The 27262-nt window shown below is 41.5% G+C and overlaps 1 protein-coding gene and 1 non-coding gene across 2 annotated transcripts; both read left to right on the forward strand.

Moving 5' to 3' along the window:
* The first annotated feature begins 235 nt into the window (after positions 1 to 235).
* On the forward strand, positions 236 to 352 carry LOC143654706 (U5 spliceosomal RNA). Its single transcript, XR_013161899.1, has one exon. It is a non-coding gene; the product is annotated as a U5 spliceosomal RNA (small nuclear RNA).
* An 8823-nt stretch (positions 353 to 9175) lies between these two features.
* On the forward strand, positions 9176 to 26959 carry ADRB1 (adrenoceptor beta 1). The gene has a single exon (XM_077126090.1). It carries the CDS (start codon positions 9176 to 9178, stop codon positions 10559 to 10561), a length of 1386 nt encoding a protein of 461 aa, XP_076982205.1. The 3' UTR covers positions 10562 to 26959.
* The last annotated feature ends 303 nt before the right edge of the window (positions 26960 to 27262 follow it).

Below are 27262 nucleotides of genomic sequence, written 5' to 3' on the forward strand. Positions count from 1 at the left end.
TATCTAAAACAACTGCATGCACCAGGGATGTTTTCAAAATCTCTCAGAAAGATTGGTTATGCTATACAATACTAACTCATATTTTTACGAGGTTAATTATGGGTTTTTTTTTACTTGCTTAATAACTTTATTCTAAGTTGTCTCCCAGATGAGTACTTAGGAAAACACTATAGGTAGGAGTATATGTGTAGGAATTTTTTAAATCAAGATCATTATCCTCATGAAAGAGCAATGGATACTCAGGTTTCTCTGCAGATCATATAAATCTTTTGCCTTTTACTAAAGATCTCCGTGGATAGAAACAATAATGAGTTATAAGACTAATTTTTTGAGGTATTGCTTTGGGAAGGCCAAATATAAGTTGTCAAAAACAGAAACTTGGCTTATTAGTAAACCAAGGGGGAAAAAAAGATCAATTAAAAGGTATCTAATCTCTATTAATTAATAATGAGGGAAACCTAAAAAAATACCAACTGCAGAGGGGTTAGCAGCAGGAAAAGGGAAAGGTAGGAAGGGGATGGAAATAGTGACAAGTGAGGGTACAATCATCACTTTAGACATTTTCAGAATAAGGAAAAAAATATTTCCAGGACCATGCCAACACCATTTTAGTGTGTTTTCAACGTTCTGTAGGCTTTTCAGAGAATCCCGAAGCTCAACATGTATATTACTTTACTTGGTTTGGAACAATATATAATAAGATGAGGAAATGACAAAGCGAACAGAGCTAGCTTTTTAATTTTCTGCCCCAGACTCCCAAACAGCTCTGTTTTTGCTCTTAAATAAAACCCCCCACAGTCACAACTTTTGGGCCTATGATTCTTGTAAAATCTTCTGTGAAACCTTTTTCCAGTTACAGATTAAAAAATGAAACAAAACAAAACATTAAATTGCTTAATTGTGTGGCTTTTCTTTAGGACTCTTTTCTCTTAGGGAGTTAGTATTCATGTGGCACTTTCGGAAATTTACATTCAAATGTATGAACAATGAGAATTTCATTTGTGTAGATAAATATGATTACTATGCCAGATCTGTGCTAGTAAACCAATTGAAAAATACAAATAAACATTGCATGAGAGACATTTTTTTTTAATTATCTCATGGCTTACCCCAATCCCTCAAGTATATTATGCAATTAAATTATGCTGACAAGTAGTTATAAGTGGGTGGACAAGTAATAATAAAGGATGCAGCTTTGGTGATTAAAGAGTAAATCAGAAGGCAGGAAAGTCAAGAACCCCCTTTCTCTGAAATTCTAAACAATTCTTTTCTTACACTTCAGCTTCTCCGTATTAAAATGGGGAGAACAAAACATTGATTTCTCAAAATGTGAAAAGTAATTTATATTTAGAAGTCTGCAAAGAAGGGCAGTGCCCCCTTAGCATTTAATTAAGGGACAATGCTCCGGGAATAGAAAACTGTCATTGGATAAAGGAGTGGCAGAGCTGAGCATCATGGGAAATGATTGTCATGTCAAAGGTTCGATATTTATTTTCAAAGCAAGTGGCCTGACCACAGTGGTTAGCAAAACCAAAGTAGCAGCGATATTCAATCACTTGTGTCTTCAGACTCTGCTCTAATCAGGCAAAGAACTTGGAAGACTTCTACTTACTGAGTAGGTCTAGATGAGCGTTTGTGCTGTATGTAAATATTCAGTACATTAACTGCAAAAATATTTATACAATACAAAGAAATGGGAAAACATATGAAAGGAGACACCTGTTTGGTCTACGCAAAAATGTCAAATGAAAAGAAAGAAATTTAAATGATTTGTTCCTTCGCCCAGAGGCAGAGGAGGCACTGGGCTTCTCCCACTGGTTCCCTTTGGCAGTTCCATTCAATGGTGAAGCTCAGGACACCATCTTCCAAGGCTGGGTCGAAAACACAATGTCTTCTTTTATTGTAGAGAATCCACTGAACAGAAGTTTTTTTGTTGTTGTTTTTTAACTTCTTTATTGTATAGCATAACATACACACAAAGCAAAGAAAGAAAAAAGCAATAGTTTTCAAAGCATTCTTCAATAAGAAGTTACAGGACAGATCCCAGAGTTTGTCATGGGCTACATACCATCATTTCAGATTTTTCCTCCTACCTGCTCCAAAACATTGGAGGCTAAAAGGAATAAATATTTTTTTTATCATTGCAATGGACATTTTTTTTTCTTTTTTGTGAAAAATAACATATATACAAAAAAGCAATAAAATTTCAAAGCACAGCACGACAATCAGTTGTAGAACATATTTCTGAGTTTGGCATGGCTTACAATTCCACAATTTTAGGTTTTTTACTTCTAGCTGCTCTAAGATACTGAAGACTAAAAGAAATATCAACATAATGATTCTGCAATTATATTCATTTATTAAACCCCACCTTCTCTGTGTAACTCCACCATCACTTTTGATCTTTCTATCCCATCTTTAGGAGTATTTGGACTATAGTCATTCTAACTTTTTCATATTGGATGGGTCTGTCACTAATATGGGGCATGGAGATGGAACTATCTGATGTTCTGGAGAGGCTGGGCCCTCTAAGTTTCAGGACTTATCTGGTCCAGAGACCCATCTGGAGGTGGTAGGTTTCTGGAAAGTTACTAGAGTGCATGGAACCCTTGTGGAATCTTATATACTGCCCTAGGCATTCTTTATGATTGGCTGGAATGGTCCTGGTGGGAGTTGGCAGGTTACCATAGGTAGCAAGGTCTAACTGAAGTTTGCATAAGAGCAACCTCCAGAGTAGCCTCTCTACTCTATTTGAACTCTTTGCCACTGATACTTTATTAGTTACACTTCTTTTCTCCCTTTTGGTCAGAATGGAATTGCTGATCCCATGGTGCTAGGGCCAGACTCATCCCTAGGAGTCATCTCCCACACTGCCAGGGAGACTTTCACCCCAGATGTCATGAACATGAGCTGAGTCTTTTTATTTGAATAAGAACTTATACTATATGGTCAGAATAAATGCAGGCTAAAATGTTTGAAAGGCATTATTCTTACCCTACAGAGACTTACAACAAGGGTTTGGAGGATTCTTAATGCCATAAACTCCTTGGCTTTTGACGACATAATTGTTTTATCTGGAATACAGTAAGACTGCGTTAAAATAAAACCCAGGGTTTTCAATTACTAATGCAGCTTGTTGTCACCACAAGCCCTGACCTTGGGCAAACTGAAGGATGATTTTTAGCCTAATGATTTTTATGTGTAGTGATGACAGTCCTATTACCACTAGCACTGTAAGGTAAGATTTCAACTGGTGATTAAGCAATTTTTATTCATTACATAAGCAAGTAAGTACAGAAGTTTTGAAGTTGGTTTAAATTTTGCTCTGTATTGCCTTACTTTTCTTTTCTTTTTTTGGGTGCATGGTCCAGGAATCGAACCCGGGTCTCCAGCGTGGATGGTGCGCATTCTACCACTGAACCACCCATGCACTCTTTGCCTTACTTTTATAAAGTTACTAGTCATGATAATAAAGAGTTAACTTGAAAAACTATTCCTTTATCTGAAGCTAATAGCTCATCACTGAAATAACTTAAAAGGAGTTAATTTCAGAGAATCACATACACATAAATACTTTAAAAAGAAAGAGGGGGAAAAGAATGCATAATAAAGACAGGACTTGAAAAAAAATTAACAAGCAAAAAACACCTCCCAAAAAGCAAACTTTTTTTAAAGGATGACTTGCTAAAGGTAAATTGTTTTACTGTTTAAAAATAGCGTACTGCTATCCAGTATCCAAATCATATTTATATCTAGTGTGAGAAAGTAAGGAAACAAATTGATAAAGAGAACTTATTTAAGCAAATCCTGACCTTCATGGTTTGAAATGGCATGACAATCGGATAAGTTAGCATGTAATGCTTTATAAATACATGATGCTATAAGAGATTTCAAGAAATTTTTGCGTACATTATCTCATTTAATTCACGTAACATAAGCCAATGGTGGGTTCATTTAAAAGGTGACACCATTGCCAAAGATGACATCATTACCAAAGGTGACGTCATTGGCAAAGGTCAAACATTTGTCAAGATACAAATCTGGAACTTTTGCCTCCCCGGTCTGAATGCTTTCCAATACATGAAAATTTTGAAAAATATTATCAGTCTGAGCATTGTTCAGTGTACACAAGGAAGAGGAAGAGGAGGAGCAGGAGGAGGAGGAGGAAGAAGAGGGGAGGAGGATGAAGAAGATGGACGGAGGAGAAAGAGGAGGAGAGGGGAGAGGAGGAGGAAGAGGAGGCCACCAAAGGGAGGAAGTAGGAGACAGAGGGAAGCTTTTGAATTTTCCAAATAGTACATTTTGCAATGATTAAACCACTGTCTTTTGTGCTCATTTGTTATCACAGTGGACAGAATTGCTTGTCTCCATATAAATTGTGACTGCAAAACCAGTTTGTGACCTTAAGTCCAAGCCATGGGTGAAGGCTATTCTTTGGTTAGTTAGCACCGAATGACTGTTATAGCAGTTGAATTTATGTGAAAAGTTCATGTCTTCCCACTGAAGCAGCCACTTGAGCTCTGATTAGCAAATCCCACCACCTATTAGCAGTGTCACAGCAATTTTAGCTAACCAGGAGATTTGATGTACTTCAAAGTTTACTTAGAAATCTCCAGTTACTCACCCCGACTTCCTCTGCCCCATCAGCCAGCAGTTATCCCATTAGTCTGTTCACTTTTAATTTTAGCCCTTTTGCTGGCAGCAGTAACACAAGAATGGAATGTCTTTGCCAGCTCCATGGCACATAGGGGTAGAATGGGTCAGATGCCCACTGATCACTGTTCTGCAGACTTTTAATTTGATATAGAACTTGACACCAGATTCAAGTCATTAGCTATTCTCCCAGGGCAGAGATGGCTGGGTATATAATACCGTAAATGAAAGCAGAGGGAAAAATTCCCTTCATCTTGATCGTTTGTGAAGATAAGGTAATACTTTTTATTACTGTGATCTCGTATTGGCCCCTTTAGAAAGCCCCTTGCCTATACCTTACTTCATTCATTACTAAATAGGTATGACAAAAATTTTTCTCATGAGCCTCTCTTATATTTGTAAAGTGTTTTCGAAATGCTTATATGAAAATATCAAGTATGCTAAAGGTTTATTATTATGAATGGTAAGCATGAGTAAATATTTTAACAATCAAAACAATTATTTCTCATAAGTATGAATATACATTATTAAATTAAATATTAAATATTTGTGAACCAGTACTAAATATTAATTAATAAAAATAAATATTAGTAATTTGAGGGGCTATAAAAATGGGTGGGCTAGTCCTGGCTCTCACTGAACTTACAATCCATATGAGAAAGCAAGAGAAAAACATGTAAAAATTACACAAGATAGCAATATAAGAGATCTCAAAAAGCAATATATTGCTAATTGCCTCCTGAATGGCAAAAATCATAGTTAAGCATTGTAGGACAGAGGAAGGAGAGACCATTTCCAGAAGCAGTAGTCAGGGAAGATAGCAGGAGAAGACCTTAGTCAGATCTTGAAGGCTGAATTCACTGAGGCAGACATGGAAGAGGGAATTCTTGGTGGAAGGAACCCAGGGAGAAAAAGCACAGATGCAGGAAAGGAAAGAGTACTGGGGTGGTTTGAAGCTGTCTGTAGCCCATTAAAACATGCTCTTAAATTTAATGCATTCCTGTGGGAGTGGAACCCATTGTAAATAGGACCTTTTGATGAGGTTCTTTCATTTAAATTGTGGCCCACCTCAATGAGGACAGCTCTGAAATCCTATTACTGAGTCCTTTATAAGCAGAGTGAAATTCAGACAGAGAGAGAGTCACAAAGGGAGCAGCCAGAAGCTGAACATCAATGAAACCCAGAAGAGAAGGGAGAGACCAGAAAATACCACCTATGCCTTGCCATGTGACAAACTAAGGACCTAGGGTCACCAGCAACCAGCCCCAGAATGCCACAGTCTTTGGGGAGAGAGCACTGTCTTGATGATGCCTTAATTTGGACTTTCTTTTAGCCTCAAACCATAAGCTAATAAATTCCCACTGTTGAAGCCTACTCACTGCATGGTATTTGGTTGAGCAGCTTAGGAAACTGCAAGTTAAGCTGATGTAGAGCGTTCTAATGAGAGAGAGCGCTGGAAAGGAAGTTTGTGGCTAGACTGTGAAGATCTCTGAAAGCCAAGTTGAGAAGTTAGGTTTCTAAACCGAGAAGCATCTTAGTCAAAGCAGTACTTTCAGAACATTAATTAGACTATGATATGCTGGATTCAATGCAGGGGGGAGGCCAAATAGAACCCACAAGTTCAAATACAGGTGATGGCGGTGGGATAGGTCTGGTGAGGTGGAGGCAGGGAATATGGAGGAAGGAGTACACTATTTCTTAAGTGTGCTGATTGGAATTATTGTTGGAGTGCTTTGCTATATTCTGAAGTATTGCCAAATATGTGGGTTCCTAGGAACAGATTCTCTTTAACAGCTATGGATGGGAATGGGGAGATAGAGGAGTTATTCATTTTGAAGAGGCAAGCCCCCAAACATGTAATACCTGTCTAAGTTGAAACGCTGAACCTTTTCCTCTTTATCTTGTGTCTTCATCTAAGCACAAAAAAATCTAGCAAAAAAAAAAAAAAAAGATCAAAAAAGCCATGAAATATAAGAATTAAAGGTCACTGGGAAGATTTTATTTTAAAAGAAAACTAATTCAAGTTGCTACATGGTGTGCTTATACATTTACTTAGGCAGGAGAGTCCTTACCTTGCACAGTTCTTCACTGCAAGTCCACAACCAAGGTCTGGCCTTATCTCTTCCAGAAATGCAGCTCCTTCACCCTTCAGGGGCACTTAAGGTTGACACTCTCTATTCTGGTAGCACCACTTGACAAAAAGATGGCACCCAATGGAAAGCTTTTTCCCCACACCCTCACCCAGCAGCCAGGCACTCAACCCTCTTCCTGGGCAGCATCAATTTCAACCCTTTCCAATTCCTTGGCTATTTTGAGACTGTCCGTTGAGGTTCTGAAAGGTGCCTGAAGGGGAGACTCAGTTTGAAAAGACTTGGGTAACTAAGAATTCAAGCCTGTTCCTCTCCTCTTTCCAGCCCCTCTTGTTTCCTTGTTTCCCTTCTTCAGTCTCCCCAGATTGACAGTACTAGGGCAGGGGTGAATAAACAAATAAATCACTCCCTGGTTATAACATTCTGAATATCAAATTTGAATCAAAAGCAAATTTATATGCTTGGATTTCGGAGAAAGTAGTTAAAAACTGCTTGACTTTGTAAAGTTAATGAGCTTTATTTTCTGCTCTTGAGTTGGATAGTTGTAGAAATCAGCATCTCTCTGCAAGGTAAGAATATGTTTGGTCTAGATGTTGATGTTCCTTCCAGAAGCTGTTTTTAAAATTTCAGTGCTAGAAAGATGTGTGAGCATTGAATACCATTTTCATGCACCCCTACATGGAAAACTAGAAGTTGATTATTTCTCAAAGATTTAATTAAAGATCTTTAATTTGAGGACATTACCAGATCCAAATTAGAGAAAGGGTTTGCAGTCTCCTTCCGGCTTGTATTGGTGACAATCCTGTCTGTCCCTTCATATAATCCCCACACAGCTCAGCTAACAGCTCATTCATGTCAAGCTGATTCAATTGCTAATTCAAAACCTACTGTTACAGCTTTAAATCCTTTCGTTTTTCAATCATCTTGAATATTTACATATTTCCTTCTCTCATCCTTCCAGGACTAATCCTAGAGTTTTGAGAATCTGGAATTTGGGCACAGGAGAAAAGATGGCTCAGACCAAGAAATCTGAAGTCTCAGGTCATTATTTCAACCAAAACTGGCAGTTCCTTTTTGTTTGTATTGACTCAGCTCCAATATGAAATCACATGCGTAATAAAAAACAAAATACAGGTGTCATTACTGAATGTGAAAGGTCTGAAATGTAATTAAATGTGTTCTTTCTTCACGGCGGTGCCATTTACTTTTTATGTCAACATTTGTTTCTCTAAATCTCTCTATATTACCGACACACACTGTTGCGGCATATTCACACATTCATTAGCTGGGACTGGGGAGTGTGTGTTTTTGCAATTGATCCTCAGCGTTAGCTGTTAGGAGCAGAAACCTTAGCTTCCTTTCTGCATCTACTGCACTGAAACGACTGAAGATCCCTGCAAGAACAGCGCCAGAGAGCGTTCCGACAGATGAGCGGTTTGCTTAACGCGTTCGGCTGGAAAGTTTCCTCTAACCACCTACACCTGCCTCTGATTCCCCGAGCTGGCAGGACGCAGGCTGGCAAGGTCCCCTTTTGGCAAGGAAAGGGCTTTACACACACCCATCTGGGTTGTCTGAGAAACAATCTCGCAGTCAAACTCCTCCAACCCCAGCGGACAGACTGTCCGAGGAGGAGCTGTGGCGCTTCAAGAACACGGAGGTTCCCTCCCGGCTAAAGGGAGTGCGCGCGATGCTCTGCGGGAGACCCGGGCGCTGGAGGTAAAGGACGCGCCGGGAGGGTGGGGGGACTGAAGGGATGGGCGGGAGGCAGCGGGAGTGCAGACAGAAGCCGAACGCGGGAGGCAGAAATCGCACGCAGCCGGGAGCGGAATACTGGAGGGAGAGGGAGCCGCAGAAGCCGGCTGAGAAACGCGCAGGAGCTGGGCGCTGTAGGGGGCGCAGGAAACTGGGCGCTGGGGCCCGCGGTGCGGGACGAGGCGTGCGCAGGACCCGGCAAACCCCAGCAAGGCGCTCGCACAGCGCTCAGCAGCTTACTCCCCCTCCCCGAGCCGCTCCAAAGCGCTGAGAGGGAGGTGCCGGGGACTGGGGAGGACCAGATAGGGGCGTGCCTTTGCCTCGATTGGCTGCGGGAGCTTGACGCGATGCCCCGGGGGTGGCTTGGAGGAGTGGGAGCCGGTGGGGTGGGTGCTGGGTGCCGGAGGAGCGGGCCGGCGCGCTCAGAAACATGCGGAGGTCTCGGCGGTCGTTCCAGCAGCGGCAGCGGCTCCAGCAGCAGCGGCGGCGGCGGCGGCGGCGACAACGCTCGGCTCCCTCGGAGAAGGCGCCCCGCGCCGATGCCTCGGGCCCTGCGCCGCGGCTGCGCTGACCTGGCCGCGACCTTCGTCCGCGAGCCCCGCCGCCCCGGCTTCTGGGGTACTCCCCCAGCCACGGCCCAGCCCCGCCACACACCCCGCCCCCGGCCTCCGCAGCTCGGCATGGGCGCGGGGGCGCTCGCCCTGGGCGCCTCCGAGCCCTGCAACCTGTCGTCTGCCGCGCCGCTCCCCGACGGTGCGGCCACTGCAGCGCGGCTACTGGTGCCCGCGTCGCCCGCCTCGTCGCCGCTGCCCACGTTGAGCGAGGTCCCCGCGCCGCTGTCACAGCAGTGGACGGCCGGCATGGGCCTGCTGATGGCGCTCATCGTGTTGCTCATCGTGGCGGGCAACGTGCTGGTGATCGTGGCCATCGCCAAGACGCCGCGGCTGCAGACGCTCACCAACCTCTTCATCATGTCCCTGGCCAGCGCCGACCTGGTCATGGGGCTGCTGGTGGTGCCGTTCGGGGCCACCATCGTGGTGTGGGGCCGCTGGGAATACGGTTCCTTCTTCTGCGAGCTCTGGACCTCGGTGGACGTGCTGTGCGTGACGGCCAGCATCGAGACCCTGTGTGTCATCGCCCTGGACCGCTACCTCGCCATCACGTCGCCCTTCCGCTACCAGAGCCTGCTGACCCGTGCGCGGGCGCGGACCCTCGTGTGCACCGTGTGGGCCATCTCGGCCCTGGTGTCCTTCCTGCCCATCCTCATGCACTGGTGGCGGGCCGAGGGCGAAGAGGCGCGCCGCTGCTACAACGACCCCAAGTGCTGCGACTTCGTCACCAACAGGGCCTACGCTATCGCCTCGTCCGTGGTCTCTTTCTACGTGCCCCTGTGCATCATGGCCTTCGTGTACCTGCGGGTTTTCCGCGAGGCCCAGAAGCAGGTGAAGAAGATCGACAGCTGCGAGCGCCGCTTCCTCGGTGGCCCCGCGCCGCCAGCCTCGCCCGCCCGCTCGCCGGGGTCCCCGCGCGCCGCCGCCCCTCTGGCCAACGGACGCACCAGCAAGCGGCGGCCCTCGCGCCTCGTGGCCCTACGCGAGCAGAAGGCGCTCAAGACGCTGGGCATCATCATGGGCGTGTTCACGCTCTGCTGGCTGCCCTTCTTCCTGGCCAACGTGGTGAAGGCCTTCCACCGCGACCTGGTGCCCGACCGCCTCTTCGTCTTCTTCAACTGGCTGGGCTACGCCAACTCGGCCTTCAACCCCATCATCTACTGCCGCAGCCCGGACTTCCGCAAGGCCTTCCAGGGCCTGCTCTGCAGCGCGCGCCGGGCGGCCCGGAGACGCCACGCGGCCGCCGGCGACCGGCCGCGCACCCCCGGCTGCCTGGCAGTGACCCGGCAGCTGCCGTCGCCAGGGGCCGCCTCCGACGACGACGACGTCGGGGCCGCGCCGCCCGCGCGCCTGCTGGAGCCCTGGGCCGGCTGTAACGGCGGGGCGGCGATGGACAGCGACTCGAGCCTGGACGAGCCGAGCCGCCCGGGCTCTGCCTCGGACTCGAAGGTGTAGGGCCCGCTCCCCGCCACTCTAGCCGGGACGTGGAGTCTGCACCCCGGGGGAGGAAAGACCCAGCGTTCCCGAATGGCTTCCCAGGGAAAAGAAAAGGTCTGTGTTTACTCAAGACCGAAGGCAGGTGAACTCAAAGCCCACAAACCTCGTCTGAATCATCCGAGACAGACAGAAAAGCCACGGACCGTTGCACAAAAAGGAAAGTTTGGGAGGGGTGGGAAAGTGGCTTGCTGATTTCTCTTGGATTCTTTTCTGTTCGTGGTTCGGCCTTCTTTTGCTTGTGCTTGTAATGCATCTTAGATTTTTTTCCCCCTCGCAGGTGGTCACACCTGCTGCAAAGACCTGAGTGCAAATTGGGTGGGAGGGGAAAGGAGAAGCTGTAGGGATAGGGATGAAAGTCTATCAACTTAGCTTCCATCTGTTCTCAGGAACAAGAGCACAGTCAACCCGGCTATGGCCCGGGAGGGGGAGGGGAGGGGCGTGAGACAGTTTGTCAGAACATGTTCCTTTTTGCTTTCTAGAGAACTTTCTCTCAAACTCTCAAGTAATGATATCCCCTGTTCTTAAAGCAAAGAGAAAGGATGGATGCAAAAATCAAGTTTCAAGAATAAGCTATTCTTGGAACAAATCTCACCTTGCTTTCCTTTTGTAGGGCAAACTTGCTGTCCCCCGTGCCTCGGGGGTCAGGCTCTGGGATTTCTACCTCACGCTGTGCATATTGCACAGCAAGCTAAAAGACTTGTTTATATTAAACAGCCTATTTATGTATCAATATTAGTCGGAAGGACCAGGCACTGAGCCTCCATAACATGTGATTGTCAATTGAAGACAGGACAGAAAAGAAAAAAAAATGGGGGAAACAGTTCTAATATCAAAACAGATTACCGTACATTTGGATAAAAATAAAAAATAAAACAAGGAGTAGTTCAAAATGCCATTTTTGCACAGTGTTAGAAATTACAAAGTCCACAGAAGATGTTATTTGCACAAAGGGAAATTAAATATTTTTAAAGGGGGGTGCATCTTAAAAGCTAAAAGTTAAAACTCTACTTCTGTTGTCTATTATATTATTGAGCTAATGATTTATTGGTAAAATATCTTTTTATACTCTTTTATCATGGTACTGTAATTGTATCCATATTATAACTATACTTATCTTAAGGGTTTTTTTTTTAATTTTTTTATGTCTAATTGCCCACGTGAATATGTTGGTAAAATTTAGCACTTGTGTGTAAATTCTATTTCCTCTTGCATATTTTGCCAAGTATTTATACTCTGGTGCAACTAACTACTGTGTGAGGAATTGGTCCATGTGCAATAAATACCAATGAAGCACAATCAAGATTATGTACCATGTGCCTGTAAGGGGTCAGTGATAGTGGAAAAGACAGCGTGTTTTGCTCAAAATACAGATCGGATTTCCGATATAGCTCTTTGAATAGCTTTTCATGACTCGATAACATAGCAAAGTGCTTTTAGACCAAATATACTTGCCCCTACTGAGCGCTGCAGATTCGCCCTAATTTTTCACAGCCGGATTTAAAGTATTCTAGACTACTTGTAGGCGTTTTCAAGATTCCATCTGCTGCACTTGACTTAAGTAACATTTTGGGGATTGTGTATCTTCAAAATAAAACTGATCGGGCCAAATTACTCAGTTTCAGCTTTGCCCAGAAATTCAGAGGAAAAAGATCTCATTGAATAATTACTTGCCTATTTGGAATGTGGTAAGTGACTTCCATGACTTTTTTTGTCATTGTTTTCCAATAGAAAATCACAGCCTACAGATGATTCGCGTGTACATACTTCTCCAATGGCTGTTGAGAATGAAAAATGCTTTCATGATTTAGCAAAAACTGATAAAATGGCTTCTTAAGTATTTTTCTTCTTGTGTCATTAAATGGATAATATCAGCAGAAACTCTGGGCAGATCTCTGGTAAAGGCAAATGTGAAATCATTTAACTTTGTAACAAAATTACAATGAACAGATAGGGCCCTTTTTCATAAAATTAGATTCTGAAGAAAAGTATAGGGAAATTCCAGCCTGGGATTAATTCTACATTCTCCAAAATAAGTTTTGTTAAGTGTTTATCCTTGTATTTGTAAACAAACTTTTCATTTCATGATTGTATAGTGTAGGAGCCAAAGTGAAAGGACTGCTGAGCTTTCACACTGAACAGACTGTTCTCCACAAGGGAAAGTCAGAACTGATGACCTTTTTTTTGCAATGGGATATTCTTAAGACCCAAGGGAGGCAGGCTTCAGATAAAGGTTAATGATGTAGACCAGCAGGAGGTTACCTGAACAGTAGCAGTTTCCACAAAAGCTGCTAAAAAAATTAACCCCTTTCTCAAGAAGAAAAAAAAAAAAGGAGATGAAAGATCAAGATGTCAAAGCTTGTTTGGAAATACTGATAAGTACAAATAATTAAAGAAATTTAATTTGGAGAATGTAAAACCAATCTCAGCATGCTTTCCTTAGGAGTTAAACACAGCCTATTTCGACCTTCCTCTTCCCTCTGCGGGTAAGTGAGACTCATTTTGCCCCATCTTTAAGTTATACTAGAAAATTAACACATTCAGAGTTTGGTCTGAAAAACATCAAAGTACAAGATTAATGATTTACTTTCATGATTTCCTGATCATTTACTTATTTTCTCTAGGTAAGCCTTCCCAGCTAAACAAAAAGAAGATTTCCCAGTATGAAACATACATCTAGGGCGGTGCAACAGTGTCTCAGTGGCAGAATTCTCACCTGCCGTACCAGAGACCTGGGTTAGATTCCCGGAGCCTGCCCGTGCAAAAACCAAAACATACATAAAGTCCCCTCTAACCTCAGATCTGAAAAATCTTGAAAGTTTTCTAAACTTTAAGAACAATGTGTATAATTTAACTACCCAGTAGACGAGTTTAGATTTTTTTGTTTTTTGAGACCTGTGGCCACGATTTTATTGATGGTCCAGGTGAAAGGTTGTACAATGAAATCTACAATTTGAAGGTGACATCAAATATTTTTAGGCAGAGAGAAATCTTAAGTGGAACAGGTTTATTGAACAATTGGAAGTAGGCATACAAATCAGATACAGTTTCATTATTTTCCAGTCACTGCCTTTGGCTAAGCTCTAAAATCACTTTCTCATATCTTATTGGTACATCCGTAGCTTTCTGGTCATTTTCAGCTATTAAAATAGTCTCCATCCATATTTAACTTCTTGTCCCAACTCATACCACAACCTGGCCCCTACTTTGCTTGCACAACATACTCCAGCAAGTCTCCTGCCTTCAGAAATCTCCAGGAGAGAAGCAAGCTCCCTTTTCTATATTTTCATTAAGTTCTCAAACTTCAAAGGCACCTGCTAGACTCTTTAAAGAACTTCCCCCATCCTATCAGGGTGATTGCAGCCTGAAACCTTGCATTCTGCAGCTCACTTGACAGCAGATGAGGAAATGAGGTGCTGTACTGGTTAGCTGTTGCCACAATAATGCTGCATAATGTCGATCCCAAAACACAATGGCTTAAACCACGCTTGTTTTTTCTCTCTGATCTGTGGTCAGGTGAGCAGCCCTCCTTCAGACTGTGGCAGCCAGAGGGTTGGATGATTTAGTATGGATTTTTTTATTTAATTAGAGAAGCGGGCTTACAAAAAAATGATGGATAAAATACAGATTGCCATAAACCACCATATTATTAACACTTTGAATTGGTGTGGTGCATTTGTTACCATTGATGAAAGCAGATTTTTATAATTGCACCATTAACTATAGTCCACGGTTTAACTTATGGCTTATTGTTTGCGCTGTGCAGCTCCATGGAGTTTTTAAAAATTTTTATTCTAGTAGCTTATATACAAGCTGCAATTTCCCCCTTTAACCACATTCAACTGTGTAATTCAGCACTGTTAATTACATTCACCATGGGCCACCATTACCACCATCCATTACCAGAACTTTTTCCATTGTCTCCAAGGTTTAGATTCTCTGATAGATATTTTGAGAGGAGACCACCTTAATCTTGGGACCAGTTTGTATGTATTTGTAGGAAGTAGAAAAAGATTTCCTTGTGTTCCCCTGAGCTCTCCCATTGATGATTATAAGGATTCAGAAAGAGACCATGTCAGTGATTACAAATACCCATGAAAGCTACTTGTTGGTGTTTTTGAAGAAGACAATGATATATAATAGGAGTATGGGAAGCCAGGCTGCCAATCCCAATAGCTATGGCAGTAGGAAAAGAAAACTGTCAATCCTGCTTAATCGGGTAGCCTACTGTACAGCAGAATCCAGTGACAGGATGAGAACCAGGAAAATGCAGAAAGTCAACTTCACTCCCCTTGTGTTTGCATGTAACAAAAGTACCAAGGTCATAAACATAAACATCAGAACCGTGACGTTCATTGTGATCATGATCCATTGATTTGTTCTATTGGAAAGTATGCTTAGGTGGGGCACCGAGAAGTTCTCTAATGTGAAACAATCAAGATTTTCCAATATATATAAATTCTCTCTTCAAGGTAGAAACCTATAGTCAGTTTAGATATAACGTTGTCCCTGGGTGAACTTGCCTGCATAAAACTTTATAAATACAGGGGTTTTTTTTTTTTTTTTTTTTACGGTCCACTCTTTCCTAGGAACTGGAATTATTAATAACTTCTAAGTGGCTATTGTGAATCCTTTCCTTGGTTAAGGCACATTTTCCTAGCTTATTTTAATTTTATATTTTGTTGACTGTGCTGACTTCCTCTGGCAGTATGTAAAATTGCCAGGCGGAAGTTCTGCACCCAAAGTATCAGGGTGATATTAACATTTAAGTTTTTAATAAGAACTTCAAGTGAGAGTCTAACGGAAAATTATTCTATAAATTTGGCTGCCAGTTAATGAGAGCTTTTGCTGTTTTGTTTTGTTTTTTACAAAGCTGGGCCCATGAGTTCTTGGGAGGAAAAAAAATTAAAACCTTAGCAGTAATTCCAATTAATCACATTGGCACAGATAATGTAGTCTTATTTGTACATTTCTGGCATAATGTGCTGAGAAATACTAATTTTTTTTGACTCACTGCCAATTTTCTACTAATCAAAATGGAGAAGATATGCACTGTTTGGATTATAACTAAAAATAGTTATGCTAAGTCACATCAGCAAATGGAGTTAAATTAATTTCTCTTTCTTCTCTTCACACGCTCCCTCCACATTATTTAAATTTCCATCTAGACTATTGCTCCTGAATCTCATCATTTTTTATTCAGTGTGTACCAAGTTGCAGTATATTTCTCCGCAGAGATTTTTAAGCAGATCACCTCCTGGGACCTACACCCCTTCTGAAGTTCCCTTTCTTACCCTGTTCTCATTTTAAAAGTTTCTACTAAGTAGTCCTTATAATGCAACCAAAGGGGGTTAATACTGTAAAAGGATGATTCGTGGATTCGTTTACCTCATCTTTTCACCCTTTTGTGGGAGGAGGGCAATAGTTTCTAAGAAACTCACACTGTGCTGGCAACATTAGAGAACCCAAGAAAGTCAGCAAGTACTGCCCACACCCTCTGTACTTTCGTCCTCACCTGGACGCTGGGCAGAAATTCTCTACCTGCAGTCAGTGTCTTGGAATCATCATAGTCACTAGCCCTTCTCTTCAGCATTTCTTCAGTTATTCTTGAACAAACTGGAAACATCTAGAACGTCTAGTTCTAGATACATTCCTTCATAGCAACACTGATTTCCCGTGAATAGTTTTCTAAAACTCTGATTTTCAATACCCCTCAATGCTTGCAATTCTTTTTTCCCTTCTCATTCTCTTGCTCACAGCTGATAATTAGTATTAGTAAGATCACCCTTTTTTCTTCCTATTTATGACAGGAAGCTTACCTATGATGCATTTTAAATTTCTTAAGTTTGTATTTCTTCCTGAGAATTCAAAATTGCTACTAATTATGTAGCAACTCAAAGCAGAAAAGAAAACATATTGACTATTGCTTATAGTCTTCCCATAAAAAGTACTAGTGTGGAGCTTAATTTTGGGGTTATGGGGTAGCTTAATCAGCTTTATTTTTCTGGCACTGTCAATTCTTACCTGTCTGACCCTGGTTTTTCAGTGTCTTGGTTCCAAAGGATAACATTAGTTGTTCTACTTTAAACTATTTGTTAATTTTCCTAGTCATTATTAGGCTAGCTGATTTGTGGGGATTGTGGGTAAAACTAGGGGAGCAGAAAACTTGTTCGACAGGCGGCCTACTTTGTCCGTGTTGGCTCATTCCCAGCTGTGGTTCCCACCGCTAAGATGACCTTGGGGAAGTCAGTTGGTTTCCCTGCAACTCAGGTTCCCCTCACACAAAGCCTCCTTCGGTAGCTTTTGTTCTTAAATCCCTTTGAGATATTCTGATGGATGGAGTTCTTTGCTGTGCAAAGTCTATCATTTCAGCTACTTCCTCCTAAACTTCTTTTCCCTTTCCTTGCAACTCCACCCACAAAAATCCCTCAGTTTTTTTTAAAGTGAAAAGAACAACTAAGAATAGCTAAAACACACACAATACCCCATGCATCCAAACAAACGGTCCTTCATTTCTTATTGCACTTAAAATTCCGCAGAAACCACAATTGAATAAAATAATCTTCCCAAACATCGGATTAAAAAACCTGTTTGCTGTGTGCTGGGCAAAAGTGGTTGCTTAATGATTCTTCACCTACAGCCACTTTGAGAAAAGTAAGTCAATTTAGAAAGTTACTCAACTCTACAATTTTGTACTGAGTTGTAAACACTAAAAGCCGTTATCTAGATTGTTCTCTTTTTCTGGGAATGGCAGTTCAGAGATGAGAAGTGTTGAGAGCAGTGGTAGTTTATATTTCTGCTGACCCCAGTTTTGTGGCTTGCAGGGTATTGGGTTTCTTTGTTCCCAACTTAATAAACAGTGACAAATCTATGGGAACTTTACTGTTAAGTTAACTATAGGAAATCACCTGCAATTTTGAGGTCCTGGTTAAAAATGCTTTTAAAGGGTAAACATTAGTTGACGTTCTAATAGCATTTTCAGCACCTCAGGGATTTTTAAAAAGCTATTATAGATAACATTTTAGCCAGTCGCTCCTTTTGAAGAACTCATGGTGTTTAAATGATGTTGTGATCAGTCCTGAGATAATGTTTGTTTGTTTTTTTCTTGAAATGGGCATATTTAAGCAAACTGAGTTTCTGGGGAAAAAATCCAGAATCCTCAGCGTGGGAAGAATGTTGACATGTTTAGTAAACAATACCCTTAACCTTTTGCTTATACCTATCTAGCTGGATCCATGTCCCTAGACTCAGAGTCAGTTTGAGATTTAAAGACCTGGCCTACCACTTAACAGCCCTTTCCAACAGCAAATGCTTCTTGTATGGTTCACCCAATCCCCCCTCATGCTGCTTTGTTTTTTGGCATGGGCAGGTTTCAGGAATCGAACCCAGGTCTCCAGCATGGCAGGTGAGAATACTGCCACTGAGCCACTGTTGCACTGCCCCCTCATGCTGTTTCGACTCATGATTGATCTCAGTGGAATCTGAAAACTGATGACTGAGCCATCATTCCCTGTATAAAAATCCTAATGCTGATGTATATATATATATTAAAAAAAAAAAAACAGTGACACCCCCTTCTCAGTTTTCCATACACTAAGTAATTCCATTTACTCTTATAAACAACTTCAAATCCTTTGACTCTTTGTGTTGTTCAAACTTGAGCCACTTCCTGGTTACAGGAATTCCCCCTAGCTGGAGACTGGACTGAAACCCAGTACGGTATAGTATTAAGTGAGGCATCTGGCCTTGTGGCATCAATGTGCCATCATTTCTGGTATTGTGCTGCTAATCATCATCACCATTTTCAACATCATCAGAGCCACAAAACCCTTAAAACAAGAAAAAATAATTGCAAAAAGTAGATAGTCTAACGTGAAAATTAGTCAGTCCTTACAGTACTGAGTACTGAAAGAATCATCTTATAAGCCCAGTGCAAAGTAGCAATCTATGTATTTCTTCAACCCCACAGAGAATGGAACCCCCTTCCCAAAGGGCAAATTTTTACAAGTCTCTTTTAACATTTCAAATGTTAATATATCTAAAGGGACCGATAATCTCATTTTTTCACATCACATGTGCTTGGAAGACATTTGGGGAACTTAAGAATTTAGAGGATTTCTGTGATTAGTTGTCCAGTTTGCATATTCAATTGTTACCTAGAAAGAGTATGATATACTGAGTGAGTGGGCTGCATGAGACATAACCAGATAAGACTCTGCGCCTGTCCCCAAGGAATTCATAATCTTGCCAGGGAGATTTGACATCCATATATGAAAAATAACAAGAGAGGAAGCAGGTGCTGTTGAGTGCCAGACAGTGGGCCAAACAGTAAGGGCCCCAGAACAGTGCTGCCCAAGAGAAATACAATGCAAGCTATATATGTAATTTTAAATGGTGTGGTAGCCATATTTTTTTTAAAAAAACAAAAATAAACCATTTGAAATGCATGTTATTTCAACATGTAATCGATGCAAAATATTATTAATGAACTATTTTACTTTCTGGGTTTTTTTCCCCCTTTTGGTACTAAGTCTTTACACTTACAGCATATCTCATTCGGGACTAGCTACAATTCAAGTGCTCAGTAGCCACATATGGCTAGTAGCTACCATCTTGTCAGCTCAGGCCTAAAGTTCAAAGGAGGGAGTGGGCCATCAGGTAGAGTAATCAAGAGGCTTGATGAGGATGAAAATGTTGAAAGGCCATTCCATAGGAAATTTCAAGGGGAAGAAAAGTACATGAACAGTAGTAATAGTCAAGATAAGTTTTCAGACTATGAGTAAGAAACTACAGACAGTTCCCATTGATGGAGATGGAGTTGGAAAAGCAGTTTAGGAACAGATCAGAAAGTTATTGCAAAAGCATTTAACCTTAACCTTCCTGAAAACATGAAAGATTTATGAGGAAGGGTTTCATGGCGTACACGGCATCATGGTATCATCAGTAGCTCTTTATCACATCACCAAACTGTGTCTGTTCCCCCACCGAACCCGGAGGCCCTTTAGGATAAATACCCTCTGAGATAGGTGGATAGAACATCTCACTTAATCTTCAAAATCTTTCCGAGTTGCCTGAAATCCCCTAATCCCATTTGTAAAATCAGAAAAGGATTTTAGCCTCTTACTTATATATGACTCATTATTAAACTGTCTTTCTGATTTTAAATACCACCCAGAGAAATGCCTCCTTGAGAAAAGCAGGTTTCTGAATACATAAAGGCCTTGCCAATGCTTGAAGGCACTGGCCCCTTTCTGCAGGTAAAGTAATTTGTTGTTCAAGATGGTGAGTGGCAGGGATCCTGGCCAGGTACATGGCTCCTAAGTTCGTGCTCTTTATCACATCGCCGAACTATGTGTCTGCTCCCCCACTCAACTCAGGGGGCCTCTAGGATAAAGACCTTGTCTTTCAATCTTTGCAGCTCCTAGGCCTAGCACATTGCCAGCCATGAGATGTACCCTGAACACCTAATGACTCAGTGAGCCTGGACTCAGAGAAACAAGTTCTCTGGCTTCTGCAACATCCAGGCACAAAATGATTAACGGGTTTAGCTAGAGCTTTGCGCTGCAAGTAGATGTGATGTAACCCTCCGTTTCCTTTGTAAATACAGATTTTTACTAGCAGACATAAAGAACAGTTTCTCAAAGAAAGCTGTAATCCTCAAATTGCAACTTGTATGGGGCAGCCTCTGCAAGTGCCGCAGAAAACAGTGGGATTGTTTTCTTAATACTTCTAAGAAGTGAATTTATTTCCAGAAAGGGCCCAAAGACTGCTGGAATTTTGTACCTTAGCAACGGAAGTTCAATGAGTACGAAGATAGTATATACTATATAAAAATGTACATTGTCATTTTTTAAAAACAGATATTTCACTAAATTTGTTAAATAAGAACTACGTGTTCTGTTTATAGTTGTCAATATGTAAAACACTTGATTTATTTGTCACTGCTTATATTACATCCTAATTCTTATATTAAACCTTTCCTTTCTAATTAGGAGAAATAGAGCAATTTTTTTTATTGGAATTTACAAGAGAAAAAAGCCCCTATCCCTAACCTGTTCTCACCAGATCCTATCAGTCAACACAACTAAAAGAATCAAATTTTGTTCACTGAAGCACAGATTTCTATTTTAAGTTTTATTCCTGAATTTTTATATGGTAAGAAATGATGGTTTATTTATAAAAAGTCGATTGGAGCCAGCAAGCATCACAGCCAGCAAACATCACAGCCCTCTCGAATTTTGCATTTGCCACTCTGGTCTTTTTCACTTGAAATGGATTCATAATTGTTCTCTTCCAATCTTAAAACAGTTAAACCTTTAGTTGTTTCAAGGGAAGCGATATGGACTCTTGCCTTTTGACAAAGAATTATTACTTTGCCTGGTGATTTTTTTTTTTAATGTGTGAATGCACATTGTCCATACTGTGGAATTCATTTTAAATAGCATCATATTTTTATCCGGGGTTATTGTTTCTGGGAAACTCCATGTCGAGGCTTCCAATTGAGAAGGTGGAGAGCATTGCCGAGGCTGACATGTGGAGACCTCCATGGGGGCGTTACCTTCCAGCATTTTCCAGGCCCTCTGCCTTACAACTCAGAAGCCTGCTTGGGTAAGAAGGCCCTTCTCTGGGTCAGTTCCTGAGATTGGTACATAAAATCAGAAAATCAGTTTAGTAATTTACAGCAAAGCTGTCCGAAGGCCTTTGTTGGGACATACCCTGAGGTATGAGCAGATATTCTCTCTTTATACGCAGGGAGAATAATTTTAATCGAAAGCTTGCTTAGCAAGATGGGATCAGAACACAGGAGGTTGGGCTAGGATTTACTGCGGCATCCATTCCTTCTGTGAAATGGGAATCCTGGAAGTCTGCTGGTCACTGGCAACAATTGATGCTGCGACAGTCTTTTTCCCTTCCCCAGTTACCATGGACTATGCTACCCCCTCACCACAGACACATTCTTCCTTAATATAAGTTAAGTATTTATGCAGGTGACAGTCAACTCTTGACCTGGCCTTTTGACAAAGGCTCTCACCCATTTTGGCTAAGCCAACAGAAGGCTGAGAGCGGGGAGGATATTTTGCTGCTGAGACTGAAACACACTCACATTCCTCATACTAAAGCTCCTGGTTTGGTTTCCACTTTATGGGAGCCCAGGTATTTGATTCGGTTAATCTTGCTAACAGAAATAGCATTATTTGCACCTCATTTAATGATATAGATCGTTTTTCTCAAACACATTAAGGAAAATATGTCTAGTTAGCCATTCAAATCTTTCTCTGATTTGATTATCAGATAAATTTGAGCTCCACATGCATTTTCCGGATCCGTGTTGTAGAAACATCTTAGCTAAGTATGCCTCTGAAAAATTCCACATTCTTAGGTCATCCCAAGCTGGAACTCAGTGAGGACGTGTAAAAATTGAAAAATATTTATCCAGGGGGAGGAAAATGTAAATGTTTGTGATGAAATTGAGGAATCTCGGTCACAACCGAGAGACACAACATTTTAGCTTACAATTGTAGGGTAAAGTTTGAAATTTGGAGCATAAAACATGATTACATCTTTGACTTTTTGTTTCCAAACAATGCAATAATATATTGTCTTATTGCTGCATTCCAAATAAATTTGTAATCATTTATTTATTTATCGTACTTACTATGCGTTGGGCCCCATAACTGGAGTGTAGTATAAGGGAGACACAGCCTCCGATGTCATGCTGCTGCTTGTGTTTCCTCTCCTTTGCACTTTCAAATAATATGCGTAATCATGAGTAGAGGCAGTTATCAGAAATAACTGACTGCATGCCAGTCCGGTTTGAAGAGACGAGAAATGCATTTTGTTCTTTTGTAGCATGAGCATGCCGACACATACACAGAAATTCACGAAACTCATAAACTGAAAATATCAGCATTAACAATAAATACACACATCATATAAATTTTTATGCATACGTATACTGAAGGGCAAACTACGCGGCATACATCCACAAGCTCTAATCTGAGGTCCTTTGGGGCCATATGTGTTTTGGAATTCAGAATGTTTCAGGTTTTTGGAAGGTAATATGGTACATACACTACAATTACATAACATCCTAAGGCGGGTCTGGGGCACCATCCCATAATCATACATGAATGTCTTCACAGTGCAATGTATGACCATTCATCCCAAGTGGATAAATAAAGGCTATAAATAGCCTCACACCAGTTCAGATCAGGTTTTGCTGCCAAATGAGTTCAAGTCGGGTCAAGTTTACTGCCCAGTGAGTTTTGGAAAAACTCTGCCTTCAGAGCTTTCTGGATATTGGAACTGAGAATAAGAAATTGGGGACCTGTGTCACGGAATGTTCTTTTATAGAGTGCTATCTACTAGTGAGGAAAGGCAATGAAATATATTTAAACTTACCAAATGTGTTAAATCAATTAATTTATAAGTTATATTATTCAGTAAATAAGTATAAAATAAGAAATAAAGTTATTTCCACAATGGTAACTATGGGGAAATTTTGAAAGAACTGCAACTGGGTGCTGTGAGCAGATATTAACAATGGCTGAAGGCCTGAGGGTGATTGGTAGAGAAAATTTTTGGAAACAATCAATTTGAGTTAATATATGATAGTTGATCTTTCTGCTTGTCAGAGACGGTACATCAGTTAAGAAAATACCCTTAATCAATATATGGCTGGTTTCTGAATCTGAAGGTTAGAGTAGACTTAAAATCACTGTAGTCCAACCACCGCTTCGAGCAAAGAGTCTTCACATCCTTGAGACATCAATCCCTTTAAAATCACCAAAAAAAGAAAAGAAAAGAAAAAAGGGTTATAATCTTCACCCCAGAAAGAAGCACACACTCCTGCATGTGAAAAATGAGTCACAATCATCTTCAAGGCACCCACTGACCCCTGGTTAGGAACTCTTGCCTTCTGGGCCTTGCTATGTTTGAAAAGAAAGCAAATGGTGTTATTATTTCACAGCAATCTTAGTATCCCCAAGAGCTTCTTTATTTTAAGCTGCCTCATAAATTGACTGTGGTCACATATCTCAATGGCTTCTGTGACATTCATCTCAACTTAACAGTTTCCTATGCAATATTTAGAAGATAAATATTTTTGAACTTATTGTGATGCTTTGTCTTTATCTTTTTAAAGGGAGGAAAAGTAATGACATTTTTAAGCTTTTCTTTTTATATTTTTACATCCCATATCATGCATAACTCAGAAGGGGGAAGAAAGAAAAAGAAATTCTCCAAGGAAAAGACATAAAATTTCCTCCTAGCAAGTGTATCAAACATCAGTTTTTAATATGACAACTGGGAAAGGGAATGATGAAGTAAATTTTTAAAGTGTTGAGCTGTCACTGGAGAAAAGAGTTATATTAGTCCCTGGCATCAAATCATGATTTAGATTTGACAGTATTAGGCACACGATTTCTCTTTGACGTTTTGAGAAGTCTGATAGGAGAGATTCTGGAGGTGTTGCAGTTGGCAGTTGCTTCTGCCCACTTACCTGAACTACTCATAAAGAGCACCCTTTTCAATCTAAGTATCCAGAAGAGACCCACTCACCATCACCATTGCCTCAGCAGGAGTCATGTGCTCACTGATCAGACTTAAAAGACTGGACTTCTGTTTGCATGAAAAATTAAATGAGTGATCGTCCCTTTTGGCAAGGAGAGAAAAATTTCCATGCAGCCTTGTTCTAGTTTGCTAGCTGCCGGAATGCAACACACCAGAGATGGATTGGCTTTTAATAAAGGAGATTTATTTCGTTAGTTCTTCAGAGGAAAGGCAGCTAACTTTCAACTGAGATTCTTTCTTACATGGGAAGGTACAGGGTGATCTCTGCTGGCCTTCTCTCCAGGTGTCTGGATTCCAACAACTTTCCCTGGAATGATTTCTTTCTGCATCTCCAAAGGCCTGGTCTGAGCTGCGAGTGCTGAGACGAGGTATGCTGAGCTGCTTGGGCTGTGCTACGTTGCGCTCTCTCATTTAAGCACCAGCCAATTAAATCAAACATCATTCATTACAGCAGTCACACCTCTTAGCTGACTGCAGATGTAATGAGCAACAGATGAGGTTCACATGCCATTGGCTCATGTCCACAGCAAAAGAACTAGGTACCTTCACCTGGCCAAGTTGAAAACTGAATCTAACTACCACAAGCCTTTTCCATTTAGTCTGGTGAAATTGTATGTAGACTGTCTGAAGGCTAAGCTGGACCCAGCTGAAACATCCTCTTGATCCTTGGCTTCAAGCAACAGTTCTCCGCCCTGTCCTCAGGTACACACAGGAAATATGTCAGGAAAAGACCACGTAGGCCAACGAAGGTAACTCAAAGCCCAGCTGCCTGGCTCCACACCCATCACGTCCACATCCCTTGTGGGGCTCTGCAACCAGCCTTGGCTGGGCCTCAGGCTAGAGCAGGCTGAATGATGGGTCACTTGTGCCTGAATCAAGTGACCAAGGGTGTGTAGGGTTTCCCTTCTCATTGTCACCTATGAGGACCATTTCTCCCCTCCTTGTAGGGGAAAAACTCTTAATCTTAATAAATACTGTATTTGGCTTATTCCTTTGCTACTATTCAGTGTCGAAAATATACTATGACTAATACAGAATATGAAATGTGACAGGACCTTAAAAACATCGTGGTAGGTGAAAGGAATTGAACACAAAGAGCTATATATTGTATGATTCCATTTATATGAAATCTTCAGAATAAGCAAACACATAGAAACAGAAAACAGATTAAGTGGTCAGTAGTGGCTGGGGAGTGATTGCTTAATGGGTTTGGGTTTCCTTTTGGGGTGATGAAAATGCTCTGGAACTGGCTAGGATTCGTGGTTATATAACATTGTGAATGTACTTAATGTGACCAGATTGTATCCTTTAAAATGATTTAAATGGTGAATTTTATAATATGTGTATTTTACCAAAAAAAAAAATGTTTTTTAAATCTGCTAGTGTCCTTTTCTACCAGGCTTGCAATTTCTTTAGATAGACACAAACCCATAAAACAAAAATTAGCCACAGTATTTCAACAGAAGAGAAAGAGAAGGGAAAAAATTTACTCTGACTTCAAAAAATAGTTTAATGTATTTTCTCAAAAGTTTAAAGCAAGCAAGGAAGGGTCTTAGTCTTCACGAGTTAATGTGATCCCCTCATTTTGCAGATAAAGTTGAGGCTTCCTTGATAAATAAAAGTAGCTTGGTCTTGGAGATCAAACAGCTAGATTTGAATCTGGTTCTGTCAAATTTACTGATTATATGGCTTGAGTGAGGTTTCTTAGTATCTCTGAACATCAGTTTCTATATCAAAATATTAGGATGAAAGTACCTAGTGTATAGGGGGGAGGTGTTGAAAACTCTCCCAAATATCACGAGATCACATGTTCAAACAACAAAGCCGAATTTATTAGAACTCACTGCAGCAAGGGAGAACACCACTTTGACAAAGTTTTAGGAATGTCCCAGAAGGGAAAGTCAAAATGGGTATGTATAGGGTTTTTGGGTCTGGGCACAAGTAATTCACAGCAGGGTTGTAATGATAGTGTAGGATTTGTGGGCATAGCAAGGCAAAGGATCTCGAAGTAAATCTTGACAAGTAAACTGTTGTCTGAAAAGCGAACTGTTTGCCTGTTGCCTTAAACAAATAGATTTACAGGAATCCCCTGAAGCCAACTGCACAGTTCTTTACTGGTTTGTAGTCTTATGGTTCCTGGAGAAAGAGTTCCTGGAACAAACAGCTAAATCATGTTGACACGGGTGGTCTCAGTTCCAGGTCTTAAGAGTTCCATCATGTAGGATACAGCTGGTCACAGTTCTCAGAAGTGTCATATGTCAAACACATCGCACAACGCCGGCACATCTCACGCACCCAGTAAATCCTTCTTTTTCTACCAAAATTTCCACAACATTCCCACTAAAAACTTGCTCCTAGATCATGAATCACAGCTGGAAACAGAGCCAAGTCTTCTGCCTTGCATCCCAGAACCTTTCCTACCAACCTACCTTTGGGTTCAGTTCCCCCTTTTCTGGCACAGGAAAATTAATTCAACTGCAACAAAAAGCTCGAAGTTTTTCCCCGCTTGGAACAAAGCAGCAGCCTCGTGGAGCGGCTCCTGTGCTGACAGACCTAAGTCCTAGTTTCCTTGTCTCTTGATCTGCGGCTGCAGGCCACTTCTTCACCTCTTCAACCCTCACTTCCTCATCGATAAAATGAGAAAGATACTTCTTAGTACTCCATACATACTTAGCTAATTTTTTTAATTATGTAAATAAGTGCGTACTTTCATATTCTAAAAAAATTTTTTTCTAACCATGGACAAAGATGACATTTTTTGTTTTGTTTCCTTTTTTTTTTCCCCCACGTATCCCTGATCTTGTGTATATACCTTGGGTGTAGCTCTCAGGATTGTGGGAGAGCAGCCTTTCCTGCGGATTCCTGAGCTGGACCTGAACAAGAACAGGGAATCTGATGGAAGAGGCTGGCCTTGAGGGATCCAGGACAGATTTTCAGATCAAAACACTTTGCGTTGCTTAGATAGGCAACCCAGACTTTGGTTTGGTGATATGAAGTTGATCAACCTAAATTCTCTTACTGCTCATCTTCTTTCTTCTGTCCTGTGACTTCCCACACCCTGCATGGGCAGAGCTGGTGACGTTTCTAGTT

Source organism: Tamandua tetradactyla, chromosome 13, assembly GCF_023851605.1.
Source record: "Tamandua tetradactyla isolate mTamTet1 chromosome 13, mTamTet1.pri, whole genome shotgun sequence".
Lineage (NCBI taxonomy): Eukaryota > Metazoa > Chordata > Mammalia > Pilosa > Myrmecophagidae > Tamandua > Tamandua tetradactyla.

Coding starts and splice junctions, on each gene's coding strand:
- ADRB1 (XM_077126090.1), top strand. CDS start 9,176: ATGGGCGCGGGGGCGCTCGCCCTGGGCGCCTCCGAGCCCTGCAACCTG.